General features: G+C 40.9%; 2 protein-coding genes across 4 annotated transcripts in view; one reads left to right on the forward strand and one right to left on the reverse strand.

The window, feature by feature from the left end:
• The window catches only part of znf385d (zinc finger protein 385D), a 353,987-nt gene that overhangs the window by 320,530 nt on the left and 7,537 nt on the right, over nucleotides 1-25,920 (forward strand). The gene's annotated exons all lie outside the window — the stretch shown is intronic.
• Nucleotides 22,096-25,920, reverse strand: part of plcl2 (phospholipase C like 2) — a 46,493-nt gene continuing 42,668 nt past the window's right edge. For 2 of the 3 annotated variants that reach the window (XM_080427114.1, XM_080427113.1), the window contains exon 7: nucleotides 22,096-25,788. In XM_080427114.1, coding sequence (XP_080283240.1) covers nucleotides 25,582-25,788 — 207 coding nt within the window. In that variant the 3' untranslated portion in view covers nucleotides 22,096-25,581. The remainder of the gene's footprint in view (nucleotides 25,789-25,920) is intronic. The other variant, XR_013933089.1, reaches the window with a different exon arrangement.

Below are 25,920 nucleotides of genomic sequence, written 5' to 3' on the forward strand. Positions count from 1 at the left end.
TGTGTGGGTGGGTTGACTCGTTCCAGCACTGACTCTGACAGTAATTGATGTGATCTCAAATCTCAACAAGGTTGCTACAGCACTGTATTTTTTCCACACAGTCCTTATCGATGCGATTTAATTGATGTGATCTCAAGTCTTACAAAGGTTGTAGCCGTACTGTTTTTGTCACACAGTCCTTAATTTAATTTCACAATGTCATGCACATTACTGAACCCTTTCCATATAGATGTAATTGACATGTGTAATTAGGTAACTGCTAACAAGTGAGTGACAGTTTGCTCGTGCTAAACCAACCATTTTCCAGTGCTAATGGAAACACTGCAGAGCAAATGAACACTTTTTTTGAAAAGAGGGGTCCTTTTCAATAAATATGACTGGGCCTGTTTATTTTCTGGTTACTGCCTTTTGAAGAAAATGTACGATTTTTTGGAATTGCTCCAAAAACAAATTTTCCTTTTTTTTGCAGATGGGTTCCCAGATTGCTTAGCTCCTAATCAAAATCATAGAACTATTTTGTCGTACTGATCTACAGTATCACTCCAATAATCTTCAACTGTACCTGTAGATGTGTGTAAAATGCCCCAGAAATGCATTTAATGTGCAGCCATTGAATTGAACAATTTCTCCACCAGAAGAGGAGGATTTTCATTTTAAGAGGCTGTATTAGTCATATCACTGTATCAGTGGAGTATTTCTGCATAACAAAGTAATGGCACTAGGTAAGCAATGGAATTTCATTGAATACAAAGATTTTCATGTGTGTACATTTTCAGAAACACAGGGGGCCAACACAAATGGCCATACAATAGTTCACTAATAATAAAAAAGATTCACGGTCAATAACTCCTATCAAGAGAATTATTACTGCACAATGTATGAGATCTCACAATAAGCTAACAATAATGAAGCTGTATTTATGGGGCAATTGTCTTACAGGTCGGAAAGATAGCAGATTTTTGTACAGTATGTGTACAGGCCTTTAAAAAAGCAGTGGCAGTAACGAGACTGCCAAGACTTTAGTCAAGACACTCACAGGTGCTTGATGGTTTAATGCACTGTGAAAACAGGACCTGCATTCCTGCTGAGTTCTGGCAAATGAAGCATGTGGTTATCGCAGCCATGTTGCCAACCTTCACCGCTGAACTGCCCTTGAGCAAGGCATGTGATACAGTACATGTTGTTAATAACATATGTTGTGTTGCGATAAATGGTTGTATGGAGGAGTGCACATAATGGTGATAATTGAAAGAATAGCAAACAGAATAGCAACAAAAAGGATGTGTAAGACAGGTCTGTAAGTTTGTAATTCAGAGTTTCTAGCCAAAACAGTGAACACCTAAATTTGAACTTAGGCGTGCAGTTTTAACAAGTGTGTGCTCATGTGGAATAACCTTCACGCTCCTGCCAGCAGTAGGCCTATAAGAGGTGCTGCTTGGTTCACTAACACAGTAACCACACAGAGAGACGCCAAACTCCACAGACATTTCTGAACATCATCAGAACAGTCTTTGTTGCTTCAATGAGGATGTCCTGCCTCACTGATGACAGTGGGTCTGCATCTCAGCAGCCTAATATGCTTTGTCATGTGACATGTCTCTCTTTCTTCCCTTTAAATGAACATTGCATGGGGCGCCCCAGTGGCTCACCTGGTAAGAGCGCATATCACATGAGGCTACAGGACTTCCCGCATCTGGTCATGGTTCGAATCCAACCTGAGGCTTGTTGCTGCATGTCATCCCCCTCTCTCTTCCACCTTTCCTGTGTCACTATTAGAAATAAAGCAGGAAACAAAATCCTTAAAAATAAGTTCTGAAAATCTGTTATTTTGTATAAATTGGGCTTTAGCCTGCCTGGTACTGATAGCATCGCAGGGACTCATTTTGTTTCTCATTCGTATTCAGTCCCGTCGAATTGGGAATGGTGACATATGGTTGGTACTCCGGTAGGCCTACGTCTCGCCCCCCCCCTTCCAAACGACAGACACAAATTCAGAATTGGATTTAACACATCAATTCCCCACTGACCAGCAAGGCTGACACAATTATCATGCCAGAGACGCCACACACACACACACACACACACACACACACACACACACACACACACACACACACACACACACACACACACACACACACACACACACACACACACGTGGGCTGTTTTCTAATTGGATTAGGCTGGTGTGTGTGCAAGATTCAGAAAAGAGAGACAGACTTTAAGAAAAGCATAGATAGAGAGAGTGTGAGAGAGACAGAAGGAGAGAGAGAAAAAGAGAAATAGAGACTGTAACAGTCAGAATTACAGTTGGTTCGATAGGTGACTGCTTGTGAATCTGTCCGTGTGATCACAAACATTGTTAAGCATCATATTGTCACATTTTAAGCCCATGGCTGGCATGGAACAACTGCTTAGTTAGGGCAAGTTAAAGGTATGACATCAGAATTACTACCTGTAAATTATTTCAAGGGACTTCTCTCAGGATCGCTCGATTCTTCTCTCTCTCTCTGCTCTTTCCCTCTGTCTTAATTGACCAGGCTTGTTCGTGTCAACTGTCTGTGCATGATACTGACATCACCTGCTGTTTCCACTGAATCTGCAAAACCAGGTGAAACCATGGTCCCTGCTTTAGTCCAAAATCTTATACTGTTAATTCTACTCTGAGAGAGTACACATGTAACCAAATGGACCCATTATGTTGCATAACACAAAGTTGTACATTTATAAATGTAGGACTTTGCTATATGTATAAAGAGGAAGAGATAGGTTTAAATCAAATTGTTTTAATGAGAGGAAGTTGGGATACTCTGTACGCTGAGTGCATATACTGTAGAGTTAGCCGGGACGATCAATGTGCTATGATAGATCCGCCATCAAAGTTCAACTTCCCCTGTGAAAGTCTCACATAATCCCTTCTAAATGACTGGAAGCGGCAGCATCTGCAACACGTCTCGGTAGAATGAAAGGAAACCTGCCATTGAGGCACCAGCTAAGATTTCACACCATTACATCACCTGTCTAATTGATCCGCTTGTTTCATACCTGCATGGAAGTGCTGATGAAGTGGGTCTGTCTGGTTGCTCCCACTTGGCCTTAGCTGTGTGTGTGTGTGCGTGTGTGTGTGTGTGTGTGTGTGTGTGTGTGTGTGTGTGTGTGTGTGTGTGTGTGTGTGTGTGTGTGTGTGTGTGTGTGTGTGTGTGTGTGTGTGTGTGTGTGTGTGTGTGTGTGTGTGTGTGTGTGTGTGTGTGTGCGCGCGCGTGCGCTTGCTCCTGTGAGTTCGTAGAGAGGCAGGTATTAGCCCTGACAGATCGCACTGTTAATTGCTAATTGTGTTTCTCATTAGGCGCAGGGTGACAGGTGCTGTTAGAGTGTTGTGAGTTCTTTCAGCGTTCTCCTGTGACTCATGCTGGCTCCCCACGCGCCACGCCACCGATCCGCTCGCTAATGGCTCCCCCGAGAGCCACCATCAGCCCCTGGGCGGCGGTGCAGCGAGGGGTCGGCTTTAGATACTGTGTAGCAGCAACTGCCGCAGGGGAGGTCTCGAAGGGGGGGGTTGTCAACTCACAGTGAATAAGCTGGAAATTCAGTGTGTGTTTTTGGACACTTTACACGCATGATTAAGTTCTAAATAATACACATGCTTGTAAATGTAAAGCCAGTAAAAAGTGGTGCACGGGGAAATTTGGAGTGTTAATACAACTTTGAGAATGTAAAAAATAGACGTAAACTCACAGGTGTGATTCCAGAATGATATTAAGTGAATGGTTTGCCATTTTCAAGCGATATAGGCTTAATTGAAAGGCATACAATTTTATACAGTAAACCCAAACTGTATAGTTGCACATAAATGATAACATGATACAGTATAGTACATCATATAGCCCAGGGGTGGGCAACTTTGTAGATGGTGAGGGCCACAACATGTCCACACTCACTCTGGGGGGCCGCATTCAAAAAGCCCATAATAGTCACATATGTGATAAATAAGGGATATTAACTATTATTATTTGTTGTAACTTTGTTTTTATTTAGCATTTAGTAATGCTTCTATCAACTCACTACAGCTGTACTGCTAAACAAAACTTCACATTCCTGAGTAGCCTATGCCTTTCAGAGTATTGCTGTAACCTTGGCTTAAAAATATGCAAAAATGAACTCTAGAATTATAGTTAATAAGGCTTCTATTAAAATAAACGAAAATAAATGAAATTAAAATGGTTCATGGAAAGTTGCATGTTTGGAACAGCTCAAGGCAATAGTTCACCATTTCGGATATGTTTAGATTACTTTGTTTTTCTTTGTGATTTTTTTATTTATTTATTTTTGGCCTGGGGCCGCATTGAGTGACGGTGCGGGCCGCATGTGGCCCGCGGGCCGCCAGTTGCCCATCCCTGAGCCTATAGTCATAGATCATGCTATGATACAGTATAAGCATCCTCTTTTTCCGTCCTAAAATAAAACAATATACCAACCACATTTTCATTCAAAAGCAAAAATGAAAACTAAAGAGTTAAAATTGAAACATATTTTTCCTGTCTACTCTTGAGCCCAATTTACACTTGTCCAGTGTCGAGCAACGAAGTATAAATTAAGCATTACTGTCAAGAATTTGAGGAAAAACACCCTGTCGGTCAGTTCTTCAGCCCTGTCTGCTTAAGAATTTAACACGTTTGACGTCATTTACTTCCACATTACAAGACTACAAATGCACATGAGGCATTCAAATTTAAAAGTCCATCAGGCAGGCAGTTATAGCAGGTCAGTAATTCCAATGTCTCGAACATTTCATATTTCATTTGGGGACAATGAAATATGAAATTGTCTGCCGTTTCATTGCAACATGGTAATTGCATCTCAAACTAGCAGTGAGGAGAGCACAAATTGAGCTCAATATGTATTTTGAGGAAGGAGAATGGGCCTCTGTCTCATCTTTATTCGATTGCTGTTGTAACATTTGCACTCGCTATGTTCTCATCTTTTAGCTCATCGGAAAATAAAGACATCTCTGATGCAAAATGAGCAACACTGTGAGACAGTTATAGATGCCTCATTTATTTACAAACGTAGAGTCACAGTCTGACAGAAACAACAGCAGTTTGGGATCATGGTAGATTATATTTATGTATCACACTGAACTTAAACAATTTAGAATTTGGTTGATTGTTTCTAGTTTTTATCATCAATTTTTCAGAATCTTTTTGCCTATAATTCCTGCATGAGGCTTATACGATTGGCTGGACCTTTAAATCCAGCTTCTGGAAAGTCTCTACTGATGTCCTTAGAGGCCTGAAGACTTCCTCACAATATGAGACACCATCTCATTATTTTAAGTCCAGAGTTTTTCTTCTCTTGCTGTCTGATACTGTGTGTGTGTGTGTGTGTGTGTGTGTGTGTGTGTGTGTGTGTGTGTGTGTGTGTGTGTGTGTGTGTGTGTGTGTGTGTGTGTGTGTGTGTGTGTGTGTGTGTGTGTGTGTGTGTGTGTGTGTGTGTGTGTGTGTGTGTGTGTGCGTGCGTGTGCGAGTGCTCACGTACACTTTTAGACTGTCCTGACTGTCTCAGTGCTCTCATATTTATATACACACATTAGCAAACACTCAACATTTTAAAATGTGGTGTTTCCTGTGGTGTCTGCTCTGTCTGTATGCATCCCTCCTCTGAAAAGCTTTTTTTAGGAAGCCCGCTCGATAAAGTACCTTAAACAGACTGGACTTGACAGAGACTTCATGTAATAGAATATCCAGCTGGGGACTGAATAAGTGATTGATAATTATTATTGTTGTTGCAGACACTCCTGTGTCCCTGTTTTCCTTGCTAGTGCTGCTCTGTTGAGCATTGTTGTCACTGGCTACTAATTACAGCATAACCTTAGGACATGGCCCCAGTGGCCATGTAGGATTTAGTGAGTGAGAGACAACCCCCGTAGTGACACCTGCCTGTCCCTCACCACTGCTATTAACGGAGCATTTATCACCACTTGGCAACCACTATTAGCCAGAGTATTAACGTCTCGCTGACTCGCCTTAATGCCCAGTGGGGGGGGGGGGCCCTGACGCAGTGCCCGTAAGGGTGTGTATTGTTCTTTGGGTTCTCGTTGGGGACACGCTGCAGATCATGCGTCTAATAATAATAATTACCCCCTTAGAAGTCATCCAGGTCCCTGTCCCTGAAGCCATGTTTACAAAGAGGCTTTGCCCGGGTCCCCATGTGCTCATAGGGCGTTGCTGGTCCCTTTTTTTCTTTTTTTTTACAGCACAGCTCCCTCAGCGGCCCTCAACTTTACTGTACAACAACTCTCCGCTTCTCTCCTGTAGTCTTCTCCCTCCTTTGTCCCTCTGAGTTCTGACCCCATGCTATGTCTGTTGCAGTGGCACACCTCCTCACCACTGTACAGCTGCTAGGCTAGTGACTATTCCATGGAGAACATTGTACCCTCCCTCCCCCTCCCCCGCCCCCCTCTACACCTCCCATCACACCCATGTCGTGAGTTCAAGCCCCTCTGGGTCTTTTTATTTTCCCGCACATGCAGCAGATCCATCCGGTGACAATTAGCTCATTATCTACGGTAACTACTCCAGCAACAACCTTGGCAGTGAGTGACACGCTCTCCTGTTCTGTGTTTTTACACTGTGAATTCAACGAGGGTCCAAGAAGATACAGAGAAGTATCAGTTTTGCAAGCAAGACTTCACTTGTCAAGTCAATAATACAAATTTACAAAAGGCAAAAGGATATTAATAGTAATAATAAATACTCATAATGCCTTATAACAGTAACCATAACACTGTATAAAGCATTTTATAATGACTTATAAGGCCAAGTATGAACGCATTGTAATCTGCTTATAACTGTATAATTACAGTTATAAGCCCTCTTAAGCACTCATACTGCAATCGTAACACATTATAAAGCCTGTTACAGTATAATTAATGACTTATAAAGTCAAGTATTATAATACTTCATAAATGCTGGGCTCTGGCAGACTTCCTATGCACCTCATGTACATTTTCATAGTTGTAATACCTTGTTATCACTGTTAGAATGCATTACACCGTGATTGTAAGTAACTTTAAGTCACTATAAGTGGTCATTTGTTGCTTTAAGAAATGTATAGAATCTATGCAAGAAGAAAACACATTACATTATTTAATTGTTTAATGGGTCATAACAGACAAAATATTTAGTTCTGGTAAAGATCAGAACAGTGAGATTTACAACAAAACAATCAGGAATCAGGGTCTGAACTTTGACCCCATAAATGTTGTTAAAGTAAAAAACTTTGACCACTCAAATTAAAATGTAACCCCCCCCCCAATCGAATTTGAATGTAAAACCATCTGTTTGATTGTTTTCTTTTTCTGTAATATTTTTCGAGGTTTTCTTTTCTTTTCTTTTTTCTTTTTTTTACAAAAAGGGGGAGTCGATGACTTGGCGCAATTTTTTTTATCCATATGGTTTAGTTAAATTTAAAAGGGACAACATTTGTAAATAAACATAGGCTACAAATGACTTGCATGCTTTATTCTTTTTGAGGACTTTTGTGCAAGAAGACCATGGTTGCGTCCGAAACCACATACTAATGTACTACATACTACACAGTATGCTATTTTCACCCTACATTTACTAGTATCTACTAAGCAGTGGGGTTTCACTTCAGCAATTTGGCATATGTTAAGTAGGATAACTGTAGTTTATCCATTATTAGCTTACTCTTTTCTTGGTTTGTGGTAAGGGTGCACATGTGATGATGGGGTGTGACAGCAGAGCCCTGAACAAAGTTGAAAGTGTCTTCACAAATCTCTGTCCCTGTCATTCAAACGGAGTGCAGTCACACACTATGCAATGAGTCAGAACAGTTATCAGAACTGTGTTAGAAAAGTGTTGGTTATACGCTGGAGTGTGTGTGTGTGTGTGTGTGTGTGTGTGTGTGTGTGTGTGTGTGTGTGTGTGTGTGTGTGTGTGTGTGTGTGTGTGTGTGTGTGTGTGTGTGTGTTTTGGTTATATCATTTGCGGGGGCAGGGGACGCCGATAAAGCAACACCTCCAAACAACTCAGTGCATAATTTTATGCATTAAGCAACTATAAAATGATTGATAGAGCTAAATTAGTCCAAATACATCTTCTTTTTATACCCAGTTCCTCCTCCCCTTCTTTATTCCACATGTCATTCATCTTGTCAATCTACACGCAGCACAATTACAAGATTTTTACTGTACACCAAGCGGTGGACTCCGTCTCGCTCCAACACTGCCACCAGACAACAGTCCATCTAGATTCCACCATCTCTTCTCCAAGCAAACACTGTTTAGACAAGCCGGTAAACACGTCTGTCTTCATTCATTACCGTGCTTCTCATCATGATCAAGCCTCCCAATTTAATGAGCCAAATAGATATTTCTGCGGTGATTGTCTCGCTCTCCCACAAAGTATTAAGACTATTAAATGGACACATCTGTTTTTAATTAGGAGCTAAAGTCACCTCGACGCTGCCTTCCATGTTAATGGAACCCTGCTTCCATCAGGCTCCCTTCAGCCTGATAAACAATGCAGTGCGTTGCAGTTTGCACTAAACAATGGACTGAGGATGTGATCGGGAAAGGAAGGGAGGGTTGTTGCGGACATTGATTGTACTCTTGGGTTCATGCAAAGAGGAGGAGCACTGAAAGGCCACAGGACAGGATCATTCCATACTTCCATATACTACACTAGAAGTTATATCAGATTTCTTATGAAAGTATATAGATAATTATGCTCATCGGAAGCAGAATGGTTCTGTCATAAGTAATTTCATGAAAAAGACATTGTTACACATTGTTTCATACAAAGATTATGTTTTCTTATTAAGTTGTGTTGATCTTTAGGTGTAAATTGACCTCAGTAAGTGCCTTAAAGAATGGGACAACCCTTTTTCCAAATAAGAAGGTTTTAAATTCAGATTACGTTCTGATTTTCTTTAGTTACTGTATGGAACTAATCATACAGGAAATATTATTCCATAACTCATTTCTACACACATTATGAACTGTATGCATGCATTTCTCTCTTACATGCAGACAAGGATATTGTATGGGCCCTCAGGCAAAACCCCCTGGTACCAGGATTTTAGCTTTTGTGGAAAGTTTCAATTGCTGTGTACTCCTCCAGAGAACGTGCTGTTTGCACATGAAAAGAGCCCCACAAGTACAACGCAAACCTAGCTATATCGTCGCAAAAAAATTCATCTAAAGTATGCACCAAAATCCTCAGCATCCGTCTCTCCCCATGAGCCATGCAGCCCAAATGAGTATTTGACTTTAAAGGTTACTTTCTGCCTCTTGATTCTTAAGAAGGTGCCATATGCTCACAGCGCTGCAACAGTGCATCCTTATGGAGGGGAGCTGCAGTGCATTGTGGGAGTGGGCCGCTGCATTCCCCTGGTGGTAGGCAAAGGGAAATGGGCAGGTGCGAGTCTCAGGGAGGAAGGTCCCTGCAGAATTGGATTGATGATTAGACAGGGAAACTCATGGGCAGAGAGGAGCAGCTCTTGTCTTTGGGATGCACCTGCCATCTAGTGGAATTTGAATACATGTACAGTACATACAGTTGGTATTAGTGATGTGGAACAATTGAGGCAGCTTGAGCCCAGTTAAACAGGCGTTTATGAATTCTAAATACATGTGTAATATCCTACTACCCATGATACTGACCATGATACTAATCATGGTACTGACCATGTTACTGACATGATACTGACCATGTTACTGACCATGATACTGACATTATACTGACCATGATACTGATCATGATACTGACCATATTACTGACCATGATACTGACCATGGTACTGACATGATGCCGACCATGATAGTGACATGATACTGACTACTGACATGATACTGACCATGATACTTACATGATACTATGATACTGACATAATGCTGACTGTGATACTGACATGATACTGACCATGATACTTACATGATACTGACTATGATACTGACTATGATAATGACCATGATACTGACCATGATACTGACTATGATACTGACCATGTTACTGACTATGATACTGACTATGATAATGACCATGATACTGACCATGATACTGACCATGATACTGACCATGATACTGACCATGTTACTGACCATGTTACTGACCATGTTACTGACCATGATACTGACCATGATACTGACCATGATACTGACCATGTTACTGACCATGATACTGACCATGATACTGACTATGATACTGACTATGATACTGACCATGTTACTGACCATGTTACTGACTATGATACTGACCATGATACTGACCATGATACTGACCATGATACTGACCATAATCCTGACATGATACTGACTATGGCCGTTGAGTGCACAGCGTCAAGTCGGCCGGTTAGGTGGTTGCCCTAGAGAACCCCGATCTGACCGTTACGACCATATATAGGCATATATAGAGATCCGATTCTTCAGAGGACTCGAGGGAGTGCGGCCCGGCGTTCAGTCATGTGGATAGGCTGTTGTTCAGAACCGCCAATCCAACAGATAGGCCCACATATGGGCATCAGGGATCTCCATATATGAGCATACAAGGGACAACGACAGACAGATACAGAGATCTCCATACTGTATATGGGCCTAAAAGGGACACAGGCAGACAGATAGATACAGAGATCTCCATATATGGGCATAAAAGGGACACAGGCAGACAGACATATAAAGGTATAAAAGGGACACAAACAGTCGGGTACTCTGATAGGTACAAGCCCATTCGACCGATATGCCCAGATATAGGCATATATGGAGATCCGGTGGCCGACGGCCTAGTACAGTGAAACACACATGAAAATGAGATTATCATATAGATACACGATGTACACTCTATAATGTATTATGTATGGTGTCTCAAGTGTTGCCAGACTATTTTCCATGTTGTGTGGATGATTCTATTCTACTGTAAGCATGTTATTTTATAATATAGACTGCTCTACAGTATGATTAAGAATAAATGTCCAGCAGAGCTGTTCATAAAGAAAGTGATGGGGATGGGTTTTGAAGTAAGAATGTTTTTATAATGTTGAGTCCTGTGATCTACAGTAATCTAAAATAATAATACTATTTACTACATTATACTACTATTTATTTAAATGGGTATTATATTTTCCATATATTTTCCATGTCTAAACATGCCACAAATGCTATTTTAACATTTTGTTGACCTTGTTTTGCTGGTAGCAGAATAACACAATCATTAACATAACATCAAATAAAGACACGTAAATAGCCCAGTCTAGGAGGGTTGGAGGGTTTATGTACACATATCCAACATTTGACATTCATCAATTTACTCATGACTGACATTGATCCAGGAGATCTCAGATCTGACCTTCATTCCTTCAACCCTTGACTTAGTTAATGATCAAGCAGCTTGCTACTAGGTCACTCTTAATTCTAAGCTTTGATCAACTATTATGTTGGAAAACAGCTCAGTGGCCTTGTGGTTAGAGTGTCTGCCCGGAGACTGGGAGGTCAGGGTTCAATTCCAGGCCAATTCATTCAAAGACCTTAACAATAGTACCCAATGTCTCCCTGCTTGGCACTCAGCATGAAGTGATGACAATTATTGAAAATGAAGCACCTGCAGTCCATTGAAATATATTGTTATCTGACTTGGTGGATTTAATGTGCTCATGAGTTTCCTTGACACAATTGGTCGTTTGTTTGGCTTGGAGGAAATCCTCAAATTAGTGTATGCACCAAATACACTGCACAAAATGCTCTATGGAAAAGAAATGGCCAGGGCACTGCCCATTCCGCTAGCTATGCTGTAGACACGGAGGGTGTGGTAACATTGGTAACATTGCTGATGACAGTGAGAACAGCTCCACATGAACCAGTTTCTGATCAGTCAAATGGAGAATCCACGGATCACGCCTGAGATCTGTATGACAGTGACATGGCTGCTTCTACAATGTTGAGTTAAATGCATGTGAAATACTACAGATCATAACCCAGCGTTTGGATGCAGAAAAGACCACCACGGTAGATGAATGAACAGCTTCACTTTGGCTATAGTACATGGAGATTAAGTGTATATTGGTAAACTTTTAATACGTTATTTGGATGACCCTGGGGTCATATGAAACGTTGAATGATTGATCCATGGGTCATACCACATATTGACTGGACTAAAACATTAGTGGTAAACATATTGTGCATCATTTGTCATTTTTGGGGAATGGAAGAGGCAACATTTTATGTGCAATTGTACAAGGATCTTTTACAATGCACCTCACTACCACCAGGAGGCAGCATAATACTTCTAGTATGCTGCCTAGACCCATGTGTAGCATAATAATCAGTTCATTGGAGAATTATCTATTTGCATCATTCTCATTTTTCCTTTTTTTCCCTCTTTTTGCTCTTGGACTATTGTTTTTATTTTTGTATTCCCCCCCTCTTTTTTTCTGGCATATTTATTCCATTTACTGTTTGACTTTACATTACAATTTATTTACTCTGTTGATTTAACTAACGTCCATATTTACGACAATACTGTAGGTATACTGTACATGTGTGTGTGTGTGTGTGTGTGTGTGTGTGTGTGTGTGTGTGTGTGTGTGTGTGTGTGTGTGTGTGTGTGTGTGTGTGTGTGTGTGTGTGTGTGTGTGTGTGTGTGTCTGTCTGTCTGTCTGTCTGTCTGTCTGTCTGTCTGTCTGTCTGTCTGTCTGTCTGTCTGTCTGTCTGTCTGTCTGTCTGTCTGTCTGTCTGTCTGTCTGTCTGTCTGTCTGTCTGTCTGTCTGTCTGTCTGTCTGTCTGTCTGTCTGTCTGTCTGTCTGTCTGTCTGTCTGTCTGTCTGTCTGTCTGTCTGTCTGTCTGTCTGTCTGTCTGTCTGTCTGTCTAAATGTCTTCTTTGTAAAGGTGACGGTAGAAGTGTGACATTTTAAATTATGGGGAAGCTGCACAGTTCTGTTGGTTGTTGAGCAAATAATGTGACATTTAGTTTGCTTAATGCTTGCATCTTACCTATGGTACTCCATCGACTATACTAGCATAGAACATCAGAACCTTCTACTAAATACAATGAACACAAACCTGCTGTCACTGGTCACACCAAAGTTGTTTGGAAAGCGATTGTGGCGGGAAGTGGGTTACCGGGCAGCTCCAGCAAATTCACTTTGGCAGTTAAACCATTTAGCAAAGACCTTGAGAAGGACAGTGGTTCATGTCTGAATAAAAGAGCTCTCAGGTAACGATGCGCGACTTTCGGTGAGTCACTGACAGATTCACTGTCTGAAGGGGAGACAGACAGCAGCGTTCATCCAAGTACAAAAGGGACAATGGTTGTTAAGATAACACACACACGCACACGCACGCACACACACACACACACACACACACACACACACACACACACACACACACACACACACACACACACACCTCCTCTGTCATTGTCTCTCTCATATATACACAGTCAATTCCTTAGGGATAATCTATCAATTTGTAACTCAGAGAGTGTACACATACATTTGTACAGATTTGTACACTACACAGTTAAATAAACACTCTGGATTTTACAGTGTATTTACTTTACAACAACTTTACATATCTCCCTGTGTCTTAGGGTCTTCTCTCTCTCCCTCACACACAGCGCTGCTTGTCCACACATCTTCCCCCTCTGTTTGCCCCTCGGTCACACAGAGCACTGATTTAACAATAGTAGCCTCTCTGTCCTTTAGGCTCTCTCTCTTTCTACATAAACAATAGAACTTGTTGTGAACTCTTCTCCCTGTCTGTCTGTCTGTCTGTCCTTCCTTCTTTCTTTTCCTTTTCTCTTTCCCTCAGCAGTACTTGTGCTACAAAGCCTACGTACTAATCTTGAAAGCCACTGGACCAATCAGCGCCAACTTTCTTGTGCAAACATTTCTTTTTCAAACATTTAAATTTTGACTTTCATGGCAGTGGGATCAGGCTGAAACCTTGCCCAAATATGGAAACATATGTCATAGATATGTCATAGGTGACTGATGTCATAGCCTGGCCACTTGAAGTCCAAGTTCCACATGGAAGCCACACTGTTATTAGACCACGTCTTGTTTTTCTACAACAATGGATCATCACCCAGACAGGAACCAGCTGCTTCAGCAATTACATTCATATCCATCTCGATGCTTATTGGTCCGCGGACCATTTTAATCAAGTCAAAGGAAACCAGACGATCCCTCATTGTTGCTGATGGCACAGTAGCTCTCTCTCTTCCTGGTTTGACTGAGAATGGATGTCAGTCCACCTCCATTACCGCGATGCCGTATATCGTTCTTCTCAGCCATTACTTTAAGCCAAGCCGGCGTGAGTTATAGTGTCACGGTGTATCAAGAGGGCAATGAGCATCGCTCCACATCTCCTGGTACACTGGCACTGTGCCTTTGAGCAAAGCAAGTACTGTAAGATGAATGACATCTGTAGCCAAACCATTACATCAACTGTTGTCACTCTAAGTACAGTGTGTGTACATTGTGCTCGGAGAATGTCCCATTATGTGGTTTGAGTCAGGCTGAATACAGGCACAGTTTGTTTGGGGAGTTGGCGAAGGGAAGTCAAATCCTGACAACCGAGTAACGGCACCATGCAGCCCAAACAGAGGCACAATGTCCATTGGCAAGAACAAGCCTTTATTGTGTCACACTGTGAGAAACAGTAAGTGCTTGGGGGCGGCATTGACATTGGTAATAACCGGAGGGGTCAGTAAACACTACATCCTTACTCAAAGCTCTGCCAGGTTGTCGTTTTCACTTTTTAGACACGTACACTGCTAAAAAAGTCAGTGTCTGTTTTTATTCTAATCTAGACATAAATATTGTACTGTAAGTAGCAGTACTGTAGTTAGACTTAGACTAGAAGAAAAGTAAGAAAGATGGGGCTCATCAGACGTCCAACAGGGGAACTGTTCAATGTCCCTTTCACAAGACAAGAAAAGATCGAACTCTTCGCACAAGGAACCAAGCACGTCCAAGTTGATGGTTTTAAGATCATTTATATCAGTGGCAACACTTTTATAAATGTGACTTCCATTAAGCTGCTGTTGAGAATAACATGCTACATAGTTTTTCTTCAATAGAGTGGTGCTACAGGGTCTTTTTGTAGGCCAGCCCAAGTTACTGTACCTCTGCCATGGAATCCCACATTTCCAATTGAATTTTTTGAAGAACATATGCAGTGAACAGGTTTATACTTTTCACACGTAAGACAATCTCCACTGATCAATCTAATGTTTATGATTTTTTAACCACACAGTTAGAATAGGTAAAAAACAAAAAACAAAGGCCTAACACTTCATTCTTATGTTGAGATATTAATGGGCGTCATAAAACAATACATGAAACATTGTATTAGGCTTATGTTAAATACATGAATCAAAAACCACGTGGTGAGAAAAAAGCAAAGGAAAATCTGTCGAGGGAACCCATTGCAAATGTACTTCCGAGTTTTGGAACTACACTGTTGAATTCTACTGTAGTCGAGGGGAACTGTTTGGTATATTATTCACAGCAGCTTCTCTATTTCCTGTGCAAAACTGATAAGGGGCAACTAGTCATGTCTGTTAAAAAACAGGCCTCTTTATCAACAGTGTTGTTTATCTCTGTACCTATTTAATGATGTTCTCCTGACCTTGTATGACACACAAACACACACTTCCTGTCTCTCTTGCTCTTGTTTTCTTGTGCCGTGTGGCTCATGACTTGGTCATGACCGTGGCAATGCTCAACCCGCGGCAGGGAATAACAAAGACACTAAGTGCTGTAGTGGAGCAACCGCTTGCTTAACACAATGTGGGCTGTGGGGCGAGAGACACGCTCTGGGACAGCCAGTTCAGTGACTGACAGAGCGTGAAATATCTATAGGGAGGAGATGAGTGGTGGAAAAGGTGCAGCATTTCTTGCTAACATTCATTTGATAGGCCTCAAAGCCCCCAGGCAAAGAAATACTTGCGCATCTAACACGGAAACAAGTGCAAATGTAGCAGAGGTACAAAAGGTGGGATCAAAATGTTAAAATACATCATAAAGGCTTCCTTCGGAGGAGGAGGCTTTGAGTGACTGAGCAACAATGAAGAAGAATAGCCTTTAATGCCTTGATCACCAACATGACAAGCAACCAGTGGATGATTTATACATAGTTGCGCGCCTGTGTTGTGCACCTAAAATAGTCGATCTACAAGCTTACAAAGCGTCTCACAGTGCACTGCGATGTGAGCTTTTAGATCGTCTATTTTCGGTGCACAACACTGCGTGCAACCAGATATGACTCAGGCTTAAGCATCGCAGCCACAGTACCCTGGTACCTTGGTAAAGGAATAAGAGCTGATTAGAAGAGTAGGAATACATACATACATACATACATACATACATACATACATACATACATACATACATACATACATACATACATGTATCAGTACATACATAAATACATTCATAGTACATCAGGTTTTTCCCCCATCTTGCTTCAAGGCAGGAGCATAATATGGTGTGTACACCAGTCAAACTCCAGAAAATGGGACTATCTGATCATCTCTATTGGAAATGTAAGTGGGAAGCTGTAGGCTACCTTTCTCCATGCAATATAGTACTGTTCATATGCGTTTCCTTTTTGGAAAATAATTCATTGGAATTCTTGGAGATTGTTTGGAAACACCTGTATAGAATAATCTTCATAAATTAAGCTCTTTGCATATTTACACAGAGTCTCTTCTCCGCTTTCCATTAATTATCCAATTTATACATGCTTTTTCTGTCAGCCAATGATCATGCTCGCTGAAGGGTATTTAAACCCATTTATCTGAACCGTCATTTCAGTCGATGCTGCTTCACGCCACCACTGGGGGATCGCTGGACTGCCTTAATTCATAGGGTCATCATCAGTAGTCTATCGAACCAGACGACTATTCCACAATCTTCGAGTGCTATATCGAGTCTATAACTACGCCCCCTGAAAGTGGTACAAAAGAAGTTGTCACGTGCGTCATTTCCGTTCACGAAAATATATTTTAAAATATCTTTGAAATATTATCTTGACTTTCCATATCTGCTAAGCAGCAAGTGAGATATGCTCTGACTAGTTACAGTAGTGTGTTAGGCCTCTAGTCACATTGGGTATTCTATAATTTGTCTGATCCTGTCTGATTAAAATTTCGCAAACAGACGAAGGCATTATGGTAACGCTTTACACTTGCACTATTCCAGTATATTAACATTGAACGCTACTAACACAAATTATTGGGGCGGCAGTGGCTCAGGGGTAGAGCGGCCGGATCCCGGGCTCCCCCAGAGTTAGTGTCGAAGTGTCCTTGAGCAAGACGCTGAACCCCTAATTGCTCCCGATGAGCAGGTTGGTGCCTTGCATGGTTTCCTCCGCCATCGGTGTATGAATGTGTGTGTGAATGGGTGAATGTAATGCACAATCTATGTAAATCGCTTTGGATAAAAGCGCTATATAAATGCACCATTTATTGTCTACTAACAATACTTTCCCATTATGTCCATACACAAATTAATGCATTGGAATAATGCTGTTAGTTTCTGCATAAGAGATGGCTGAAGCTAAATCTCACAACTTGAAAATGTAGCCCACAATACAAGAGCCATTCACTCAGGTTGTAGTTAACATTATTTTGACCGTACCAGGTAAATACCACTGTACAGGTCACTGACAGCATTGTGGCTGATGATCTTCACTTGGAATGCAATTACTGGGCTGAAATGTCATTTCCGTCTTGCTGAGGAGGCCAACTGAAGGCCATAAAAACACAATGAGATGAGAATGGTGTGTGAAGTGGAAGAAACAAGTGACCAGTCAATGGACTGACAACTGACCGTGTGAGAGAGGTAAAGAAATGGTGAGAGAGATAGATGCAGGTGGAGTGTTGACTTGATTTGGCCCCGGAGTAGCCTACAGTCGGCAGGCTAATGGCTGCCTTCACTTCTTCACAAACACCAGAAGTACAGTATGTGCACATGTGGAAATAACTAGCAAGCCACCACAGAATATATTCTTCATTCATTGTGCCATCTAAAAAGCATTTTTATTAAGAACTTGTCATGCATAGCCATTTTTTACATGTGGTCTGTACCAAGGACATGACATTATAAGTAATCTTTTAGTTTTCTCACAAACTAAAACATTTTAAAAATATATCAAATCTACAAGCTTGTAGATTGGCTATTTGTTCTTTCTAGTTGTTGACATTGACAAGCCTGGTGAGATTTTGTGAGGTGACTGATAGCTTACAGGCATTGTTTACTGTTGCAAGTTTTTTACAATGGCACTCGGCATCCCTTCCCCACTCCACCACTATTTTCACGTTTAAATAAAACTAAGTGTACCTTGCTATGCACTGAATACCCTTGTTTGACTCATTTCAGCATTTATCTCTGCACAAGAGCAGCAGTGTTCATAAAAAATGTCACATGCAAGCTAGTGCATATATCTTTCATTATCCACTCTCAACTTTTAGCTCTCTCATGGGTGATGGACCTTTTAATTAGGATTTAGTGGCACTGATACCAAACGCAAGCTCTTCAAAGAGTGCATTAGAGGGCCGTTCCATTTAGTTAACAGAGAACATGGTCAGTACATTAACACCGATTGAACAGCAGCCGGTTGGAACAATGAGGTGGAAAACGACACGGACAGAATCACCCCATGCGTGTTTGCATTTCTTATCAGCTATATGTACCAATCTGTAAATACATGGGTGACGTGTGCATGTGTGATATTAGTACCTGCTTATGACCACTACCTGGGTACAGAATGTGCATTATGCAGCTGAAGTGAACTATAAAGCTTTATTTCCCTGTAGGCTCTCTTTGCTTGACTCAACACAGTGAACTAATTGGTGGTGATGCTTGGCATCCTGCTTTGTGAAACAGCTGGGATATTCAGAGCTATAGGTCTCATGTCTTTTAAAGCTAATACGTCGTATATTGTTGCTGTTGGGCTGAAACCTTGTCTCTATATCTCTATATTTGTACTTTTTATGTTTTTTCATAAATGAATGCTCTACTTAGCTGTATTGCTGTGTCATACTAAAGTAGCAAAAACAGCCAATCTACAACCTCATCATGACACATTGCAATGTTGTAGATAAGCTATTTTTGCTATTTTGTAAGTCTGTCTGTGGGTTTTATAAATATTTAACCACTGAAAAGCAAGAGCTTGTGACTAAATAACTACACTGGAGCACGGTTTTGGACATAGGCCTACTTTATAAGCTTTCCTGCTCCTAGTAGTTATAGGATGGGTAAATGCAGAGGACAAATTTCACGTATGTGCATTTATATACACATATATATATATTTATATACAGTGACAAAAAACACTGCAAAGGAGTGGAGACTAAATTATTATTATTATTATTATTATTATGGATGTTCCCTGTCTTATATGGCGCTTCCTATGGTGCTTCCCTCTCTCTCATCATGTCAATATCATGGTAAATATCATGGTCAGTATCATGTCAGTATCATCACATCTAAATCCTAACAAGTTTGTATCTGGCTCTAATCTTTAACTGAAGAGCGTGCATAAGAACTGATTGAGTGTGAACCGCGGTGGTTCAGTGGTAAGGTACATGCTTCACACACATTACATTATTGCACAGTCAAATAAAATTAGGATTCATTTATAAAAATAGCAGATCAACAGACACAATCTTAACTATTCAACGTAGTTTATTCATGAGTGTTCCAAGGAATTGACAGGTAAAGAGACAAAACGGTTGTACAGAAATGTTTTCATTTTTTTCTCCTTCGTCAGAAGAAATGGTTTACAACAGAAATACGATGAGTGTTACAGCACTGAGACTGGACTCGCCGTGGGTCCAGTTAAAATACTAGTGGTGAGATCTGCGAGGGGCGGAAATTAAAATCACAGGGTAGACTACAGTACACTGCTGAGTGTTAGGGGTAATTTATACTTAGTTGCGCACCAGTGTCGCTCATTGAAAATAGCTACAGTGAGCGACACCAGTGTACAACTAAGTATAACGGGGCTTTTACTGAGGAAAAATGAAGATGAGCAGCAGACAAATTGCACTATATTACAGTCCACTTTGAAGGGGGGTTGCTTTGTAAAAAGAGGGTTTGTAAATCTAAATGTGGAATTAAATAATTAACACAAGGTGACATTTCATGTACAATAAAAAGGCATTTATTCCAGTGCATTATCTGACTATTGTGTTCACCTATGGAGAAGTGTAAATACACAGTAATTAAGTAGGCTACTAGTGAAAATCTTCAATATTAACACAAAATAAATTATACACTTACTTGAGCTGTTACACTCTTGTAAATACATTATGTGCATTTTCATGAAGTAGTATGGGTGTACTTGCAATGCATTTCCATAGATTAATAGAGGCCAATACACTGGAGTTAGGTCATTATCAAACCCCAATAAAGTATGGACAGTATGTTAAAGTGCAAGCATAATTACTATTGACCATATTCATATGGTGGCCATTTAGATCATGCTCTGGCAAGATGGCCACCATATGCATACGGTCAATTGAAGCAACATGTGAGAAAGGACACGTTGAAAGACAGCTTTAGGATGCATCTTTTCTCACCCCTCACATCTCTTCTGACAGATTTGTGGAGTAGCGATGAGGCACAGTTACATAACACGTAGCATTGTTACGGGAATGGTTGAGATGCTGTTATCATGCTGCACTCAATATCTTTCAGAGAAATCTCCCCTGACCTGAGAACTAGTTGAAATTCTTTCAACAATGTCTGTTCTATGACTGGTCTAGCATGCCTCACCAAAAACAACAATTTAATCACTTACCAGTGTTGCCAGATTTTGGGAGAGAAATAAGCAACCAGGTCTACGAAAACAAGCCCAAAAGAAGCGACTAGCCTACATGACGCATTGTGAACTTGTAGATCTGCTATTTTCAAAAAAGATCTTGGGGAAAATCTTTAAATATTTTAACAACACAAATCTGTGCCTGGCACAAAATGTTTTCAGATGGGGATACGTGGACATTTACATATTAATTTGGTGGTCCTTGACATGAAAATGTTTGAGAAACGCTGGATTAAACAACATTAGGAAACAAGCCCAAATAAGCAACTACACTTTTGGAAACAAGCCCAAAAAAAACGCAACCCGCAACTACCAATATTTTCAAGCAAGCAAAGTTGCTTATAATAAGTGGACATGGAAACCATGCCACTTACACTACGTAGTTGACCGGATTGCCAGCGGCTCTATATCAGGCCTATATCTTTGCCAAAAATCTGTAATTTTCACTATTTTTGCATTGTACAACTAAGTAATGTATAATACAGGGCTTAAGTGGTTAATCAGACTAATTGATTTAGTAGATTATAAAAAACTTATTAGGATTCCTTTCATGTTGATTAGTTGATCATGTTTTTAAAATCACAAAAAACCTTGCTTCTCGATTCATCTACATGAGCAAGATTAAGTCGGTTAGAGGTTCTACATTTTGGTTTCTGTATATTTTCGGTTAATTGCCCCAGCCCTAGTTAAAATGACTTCTCAAATACTGTAAATGAAAGAAATTAGAGTAGAATGAAAAGCAGGTCTGCACCTCCTATTGCAGTGGTTCTCAAGACTTTTACATTTCAAGGACCACTCTTAACTCTGACAGTAAACAAATGTGTATAGTATACTGTCAGAGTTACAGATTCTTAAGGGTCAATTTAGAACCCTATCAAAGAACCTTGAAAGTCCCTGAACACCACTTTGAGAACCATTGTCCTAATGAATGGCATCAAACGAGCACAGTGGAACTCACAACTGTACAGGGAGGGACATTCTCTTTCTATTTTTCATACCCATGATGAGGATGGAATTCAGTGGTGACACTGGGGGTACAGTACACCAGTGGTGGACAGTAACGTAGTACATTTACTTGAGTACTGTATTAAGTAAAACAAAATAATATCTTAACTTGAATATTTGTGTTTTTGGAACCTTATGACTTCCACTACATTTCAAATACAAATATTGTACATTTGACTCCACTGCATTTCTGGCACCCCCAGGACCCAAACTTACAAAATACATTATGAATTAACCACATATGCCTTATTTTTTATTTATTGTGAAAATAGCCAATCTACAAACAGGAATGCATTGAAAATATACTTTGAAATTTGTATTTTTAAAAGCATGTACTTTTGAATACTTAAGTATTTTTTAAAGCAAGTATTCCAGTACTTTCACATGTACTATTTGACCAGAAGTATCTACACTTTGGCTCAAGAGCTGGGATTGAGTTAGTACTTTGTCCACCATTGGTGTACACATGAGATTTAATTTGAGCACATTTGTGTCGTAAGAAAATAATAGATTAAAAGTGAAAAATGGCTTTTTATATTCATGCTGTCTCCGCCTTTGAGTCTGCAACTTGAATGTATCGGACTCTTAATATCTTCTACAAATTAAGGAAAATTAATGAATCGAGTAGCTGTAAACTTGGAGGTGACTCATCAAACCACTCAGAGTTAATCACCTTCCTCCTAATATCTTCACAACAGGCACGAATTGCACAATCATTTCCAAATGACCACCGTCGTTAAATTAGTAGCTGGGACTGCTTCAGTGAACCCACTCTTTGTAAATTCCTCAGTGTTAGTTTATCCATTTTCTCATACAAATGTCATTTGGATACATTTGTACACTCAAGAGTTAAATGAACATTGAGGATTGTACTGTGCATGTCTCAAAGCTCAGTGGAACAGTTCATGTAGCTTAACCATGTCACTACAGCATTACGACAATGTAGAAAACTGTCTACTGCTCATCTCTTGTAGGAATATTGAAATACCATCCATTTCGGATGCTGTCAATGCACTGAATGGGACATCACGTTTAATCAGACTATTGATTGGTCTAAGTAGGTGAGATACTGACCTACCGACGGGGCTCAGTAGGTGTTTTGGACCGCGACGGAGACGAGCCGTCTCAAGCGAACTCGAGCCACGAGAGGCACCAGCGAGCGAGCTAGAGCGAGCTAAAGCAAGCGAGTTGCCGTGCCGAACGTTGCGAAGTTCGCTTGAGCCGACTCAGCGCCGTCCGAGTTATGTACCGATAGGCACAGAATCGTAAATCGTGTTTTGGGGTGAGCCCCAACTTTCATCAACCCACAGAATGAAGAAAAAACACCTACTGAGCCCCGTCGGTAGGTCAGTATCGCAGCTACTTAGACCAATCAATAGTCGTTTAAACGTGATAATGTCCCATTCAGTGCATTGACAGCATCCGAAGCCAGTGGAAATACGCAGTACCGCTGCTGCAGACCTGAAAACAACATATCAATGTTTAGTGGTTGCAGACCCTTTTGGCACCCTGAAATTAAAGGACCAATGCCCAAAAGAGTGCCATTTCTTTGTTATGACGGAATAGATGATCTATCAAGCTCTCAACGCGTCGCAAGCTTGTAGATTGGCTATATTCGGCGTGCGACTCCATGGTACGATGATGTATGAATTGGGCTTTATTCATCCGACGATGATGTAAACGTGAATAAATTACACACACACAGAGTGACGAGTACAAGCAGAATATAAAAGATATGATGTTTCCATGTGATTAACTCCATGTGTGCTTCCATGGCAAACAGCTGCTGGTTGTGATTTCTATTAGACCAGTGGTTCTCAACCCATGGGCCGGGACCCACTGTTGGGCCGTGAGGATATTGCAAGTGGGCCCCCAAATAATTGGCCAAAAAAACGGATATTCTAACATATCTAAAAAAATTATGTTAAAAACATTTCATGGTATTTTTTCTTTAAAACCTTGGAAGAAAATGAGTTTATCGTGATACGGATAAATAGGAACTTAAAAAGTATACTACGTTAGCTCCATTGATCGAAGCCGGTGCCCAATCGATTGATCATAAAAATAAACATGCGCTGAAAATGCACGCGCCCACCCATCTGATCACTGAAGTGTTCAGACGTGTGGGCGGCCAATGTTTTCGACATAATCAAGTGGGCCGTGCTCCAGAAAAGGTTGAGCACCACTGTATCAGTCTGCGTGGACCACACACATGCTGGAATTTACATTCTCTAGTTGTCCCTGTCTAAACAAAGGAACTCTCCAGTGGGAAAGTTCAATGGTCACTTAGTAGTGGCACCTTCTAAATATTAGCTCTGTACAGACAAATAGCTTTTTTTTAGTTTTTTTAGTTTGTTTTGGACAAGCCATATATATCTTTTACAAAATAAATCTTATTTTCATTAAGTATACAATAATAAAATGATGCATGGTGAGAAAAAAGTAACAGAAATCTCCATATATACACACAGTATATTATACTATTTTGGCAGACAAGAACATGTCTCATTCATTCATTTTTCTCTCCCTCCCCCGTTCCTGCTTTTATTTTCCCGCTCATTTCCCACTCCTTCCCATTACATTCACAGCTCCGGTTTTCGATTGGTCAGAAACCCTTTTGTAAAATTGTGCTTTTTAGAAATCCTTTGACCAAATCCAATGTCCTGGGGCAACACCCACGTCCACCATGTAGAAGTGCTTTGTCCTCTGAACAGCAGGTCACTCTGCCTTAAGACTTTCCTGTGGCTGCAAGTTGAGTTCACTTGGCGCTCACCCAGTTCACCCAGAACAATGAAGAGACGGGTGAAAGATTAAGTGCATGGCTACAGTCAGCTATACTGGAGCTGTGAGGATTAGGGCTAGAGGTTTATGTTCGGAGAAAGCAATGGGAACTCTACATATACATATATATATATATGCATTGTATATATGGCACTGTGGTAGATACAGTATATGAAGAGTTGTTATATCCACAAGAATCCCAGATTATTCTTTGTGATAACAGATATCACAATGTGTGAGACAGAAGGATGACAACAGAAAATAAAATGTGCAGTCGAATACTGTATATTGAAAAACAGTTTTCTTTAGTACAATTACCAAACCTTTACCTGAAAAAAGTTTAAATCAATGCACCTAACTTTCAAGAGCTGTGTAGAGCTGTGTAGAACTCTGCACCACTACTGGTATAAGGTATCTTTGTGGGGTAACTAGTTGCAGAGGTTGAGTATGGAATGGAAGGGTGTGTATGGAATACAGAGGACATTTGAACTTGATACAAAAGTAGTGAGTCTCTGAGGTTTAGTGCTGTGCTGCCTCTGGGTGACTTGAATTTCCCCCACGGGTTCAATAAAGGTTTCTATCTATCCAAGAAGCTGTACTGTAGAATATGGGAAAAGCACTGGTGCCAGTAGAATGAATGCTTGGGAAAGCAGCACTGTGTGTGCCATGTTAGGGGGGTTGGGGTTTTGAGCTTGGGATTTAGATTGGATGGGTTATACCAGTGGTTCTCAAAGTGGGGTCCTTGGCGGGGTACCAGGCGGTTCCCCAGTTCAATTCTAGGGTCCATTTGTACACTCTCTTGAGTTATGGGGGTCCGTGGCCCAATACTGTACATACCAAACTGTGGGGCCATCGAAATAAAAACGTTCCGAGAACCACTGGGTTATACTGTAACTGCAAGAGGATGAAGGCAAACAGAGCAGCAAAAAAGTGAGGAAAGCTGGTTTTCAGTTGTCCTCGTCAGTGAGCTCATCCTCTGCTGTGGCCTTCTCTGGGATGGCCTCCAGACTGCGTCGGTTCCTGGATTCGGTGGAGCCGGAGGACGACCCAGTCGGACCACCTTTGCACAGGCTACAGGTGAGTGCAGCATAGTGGATCTGCTTGAGGTTCTCCTGAACTTCGCTCCTGGCGTGCTTCAGCAGGTCTGCCTGGCCCTTAAATTGGAAGAGGTGAATCACATAAAATACATGGCCTTGATGAGAGATGACAGGCTTATCTGTGGTTTAACGGGACACGTTGTTGATTTTGAACCTAATTACATTGTTCTGATGTTATACGTATATAGT

This window comes from Gymnoscopelus braueri (genome assembly GCF_963280865.1).
Source record: "Gymnoscopelus braueri genome assembly, chromosome: 4".
In the NCBI taxonomy this organism is placed as follows: domain Eukaryota; kingdom Metazoa; phylum Chordata; class Actinopteri; order Myctophiformes; family Myctophidae; genus Gymnoscopelus; species Gymnoscopelus braueri.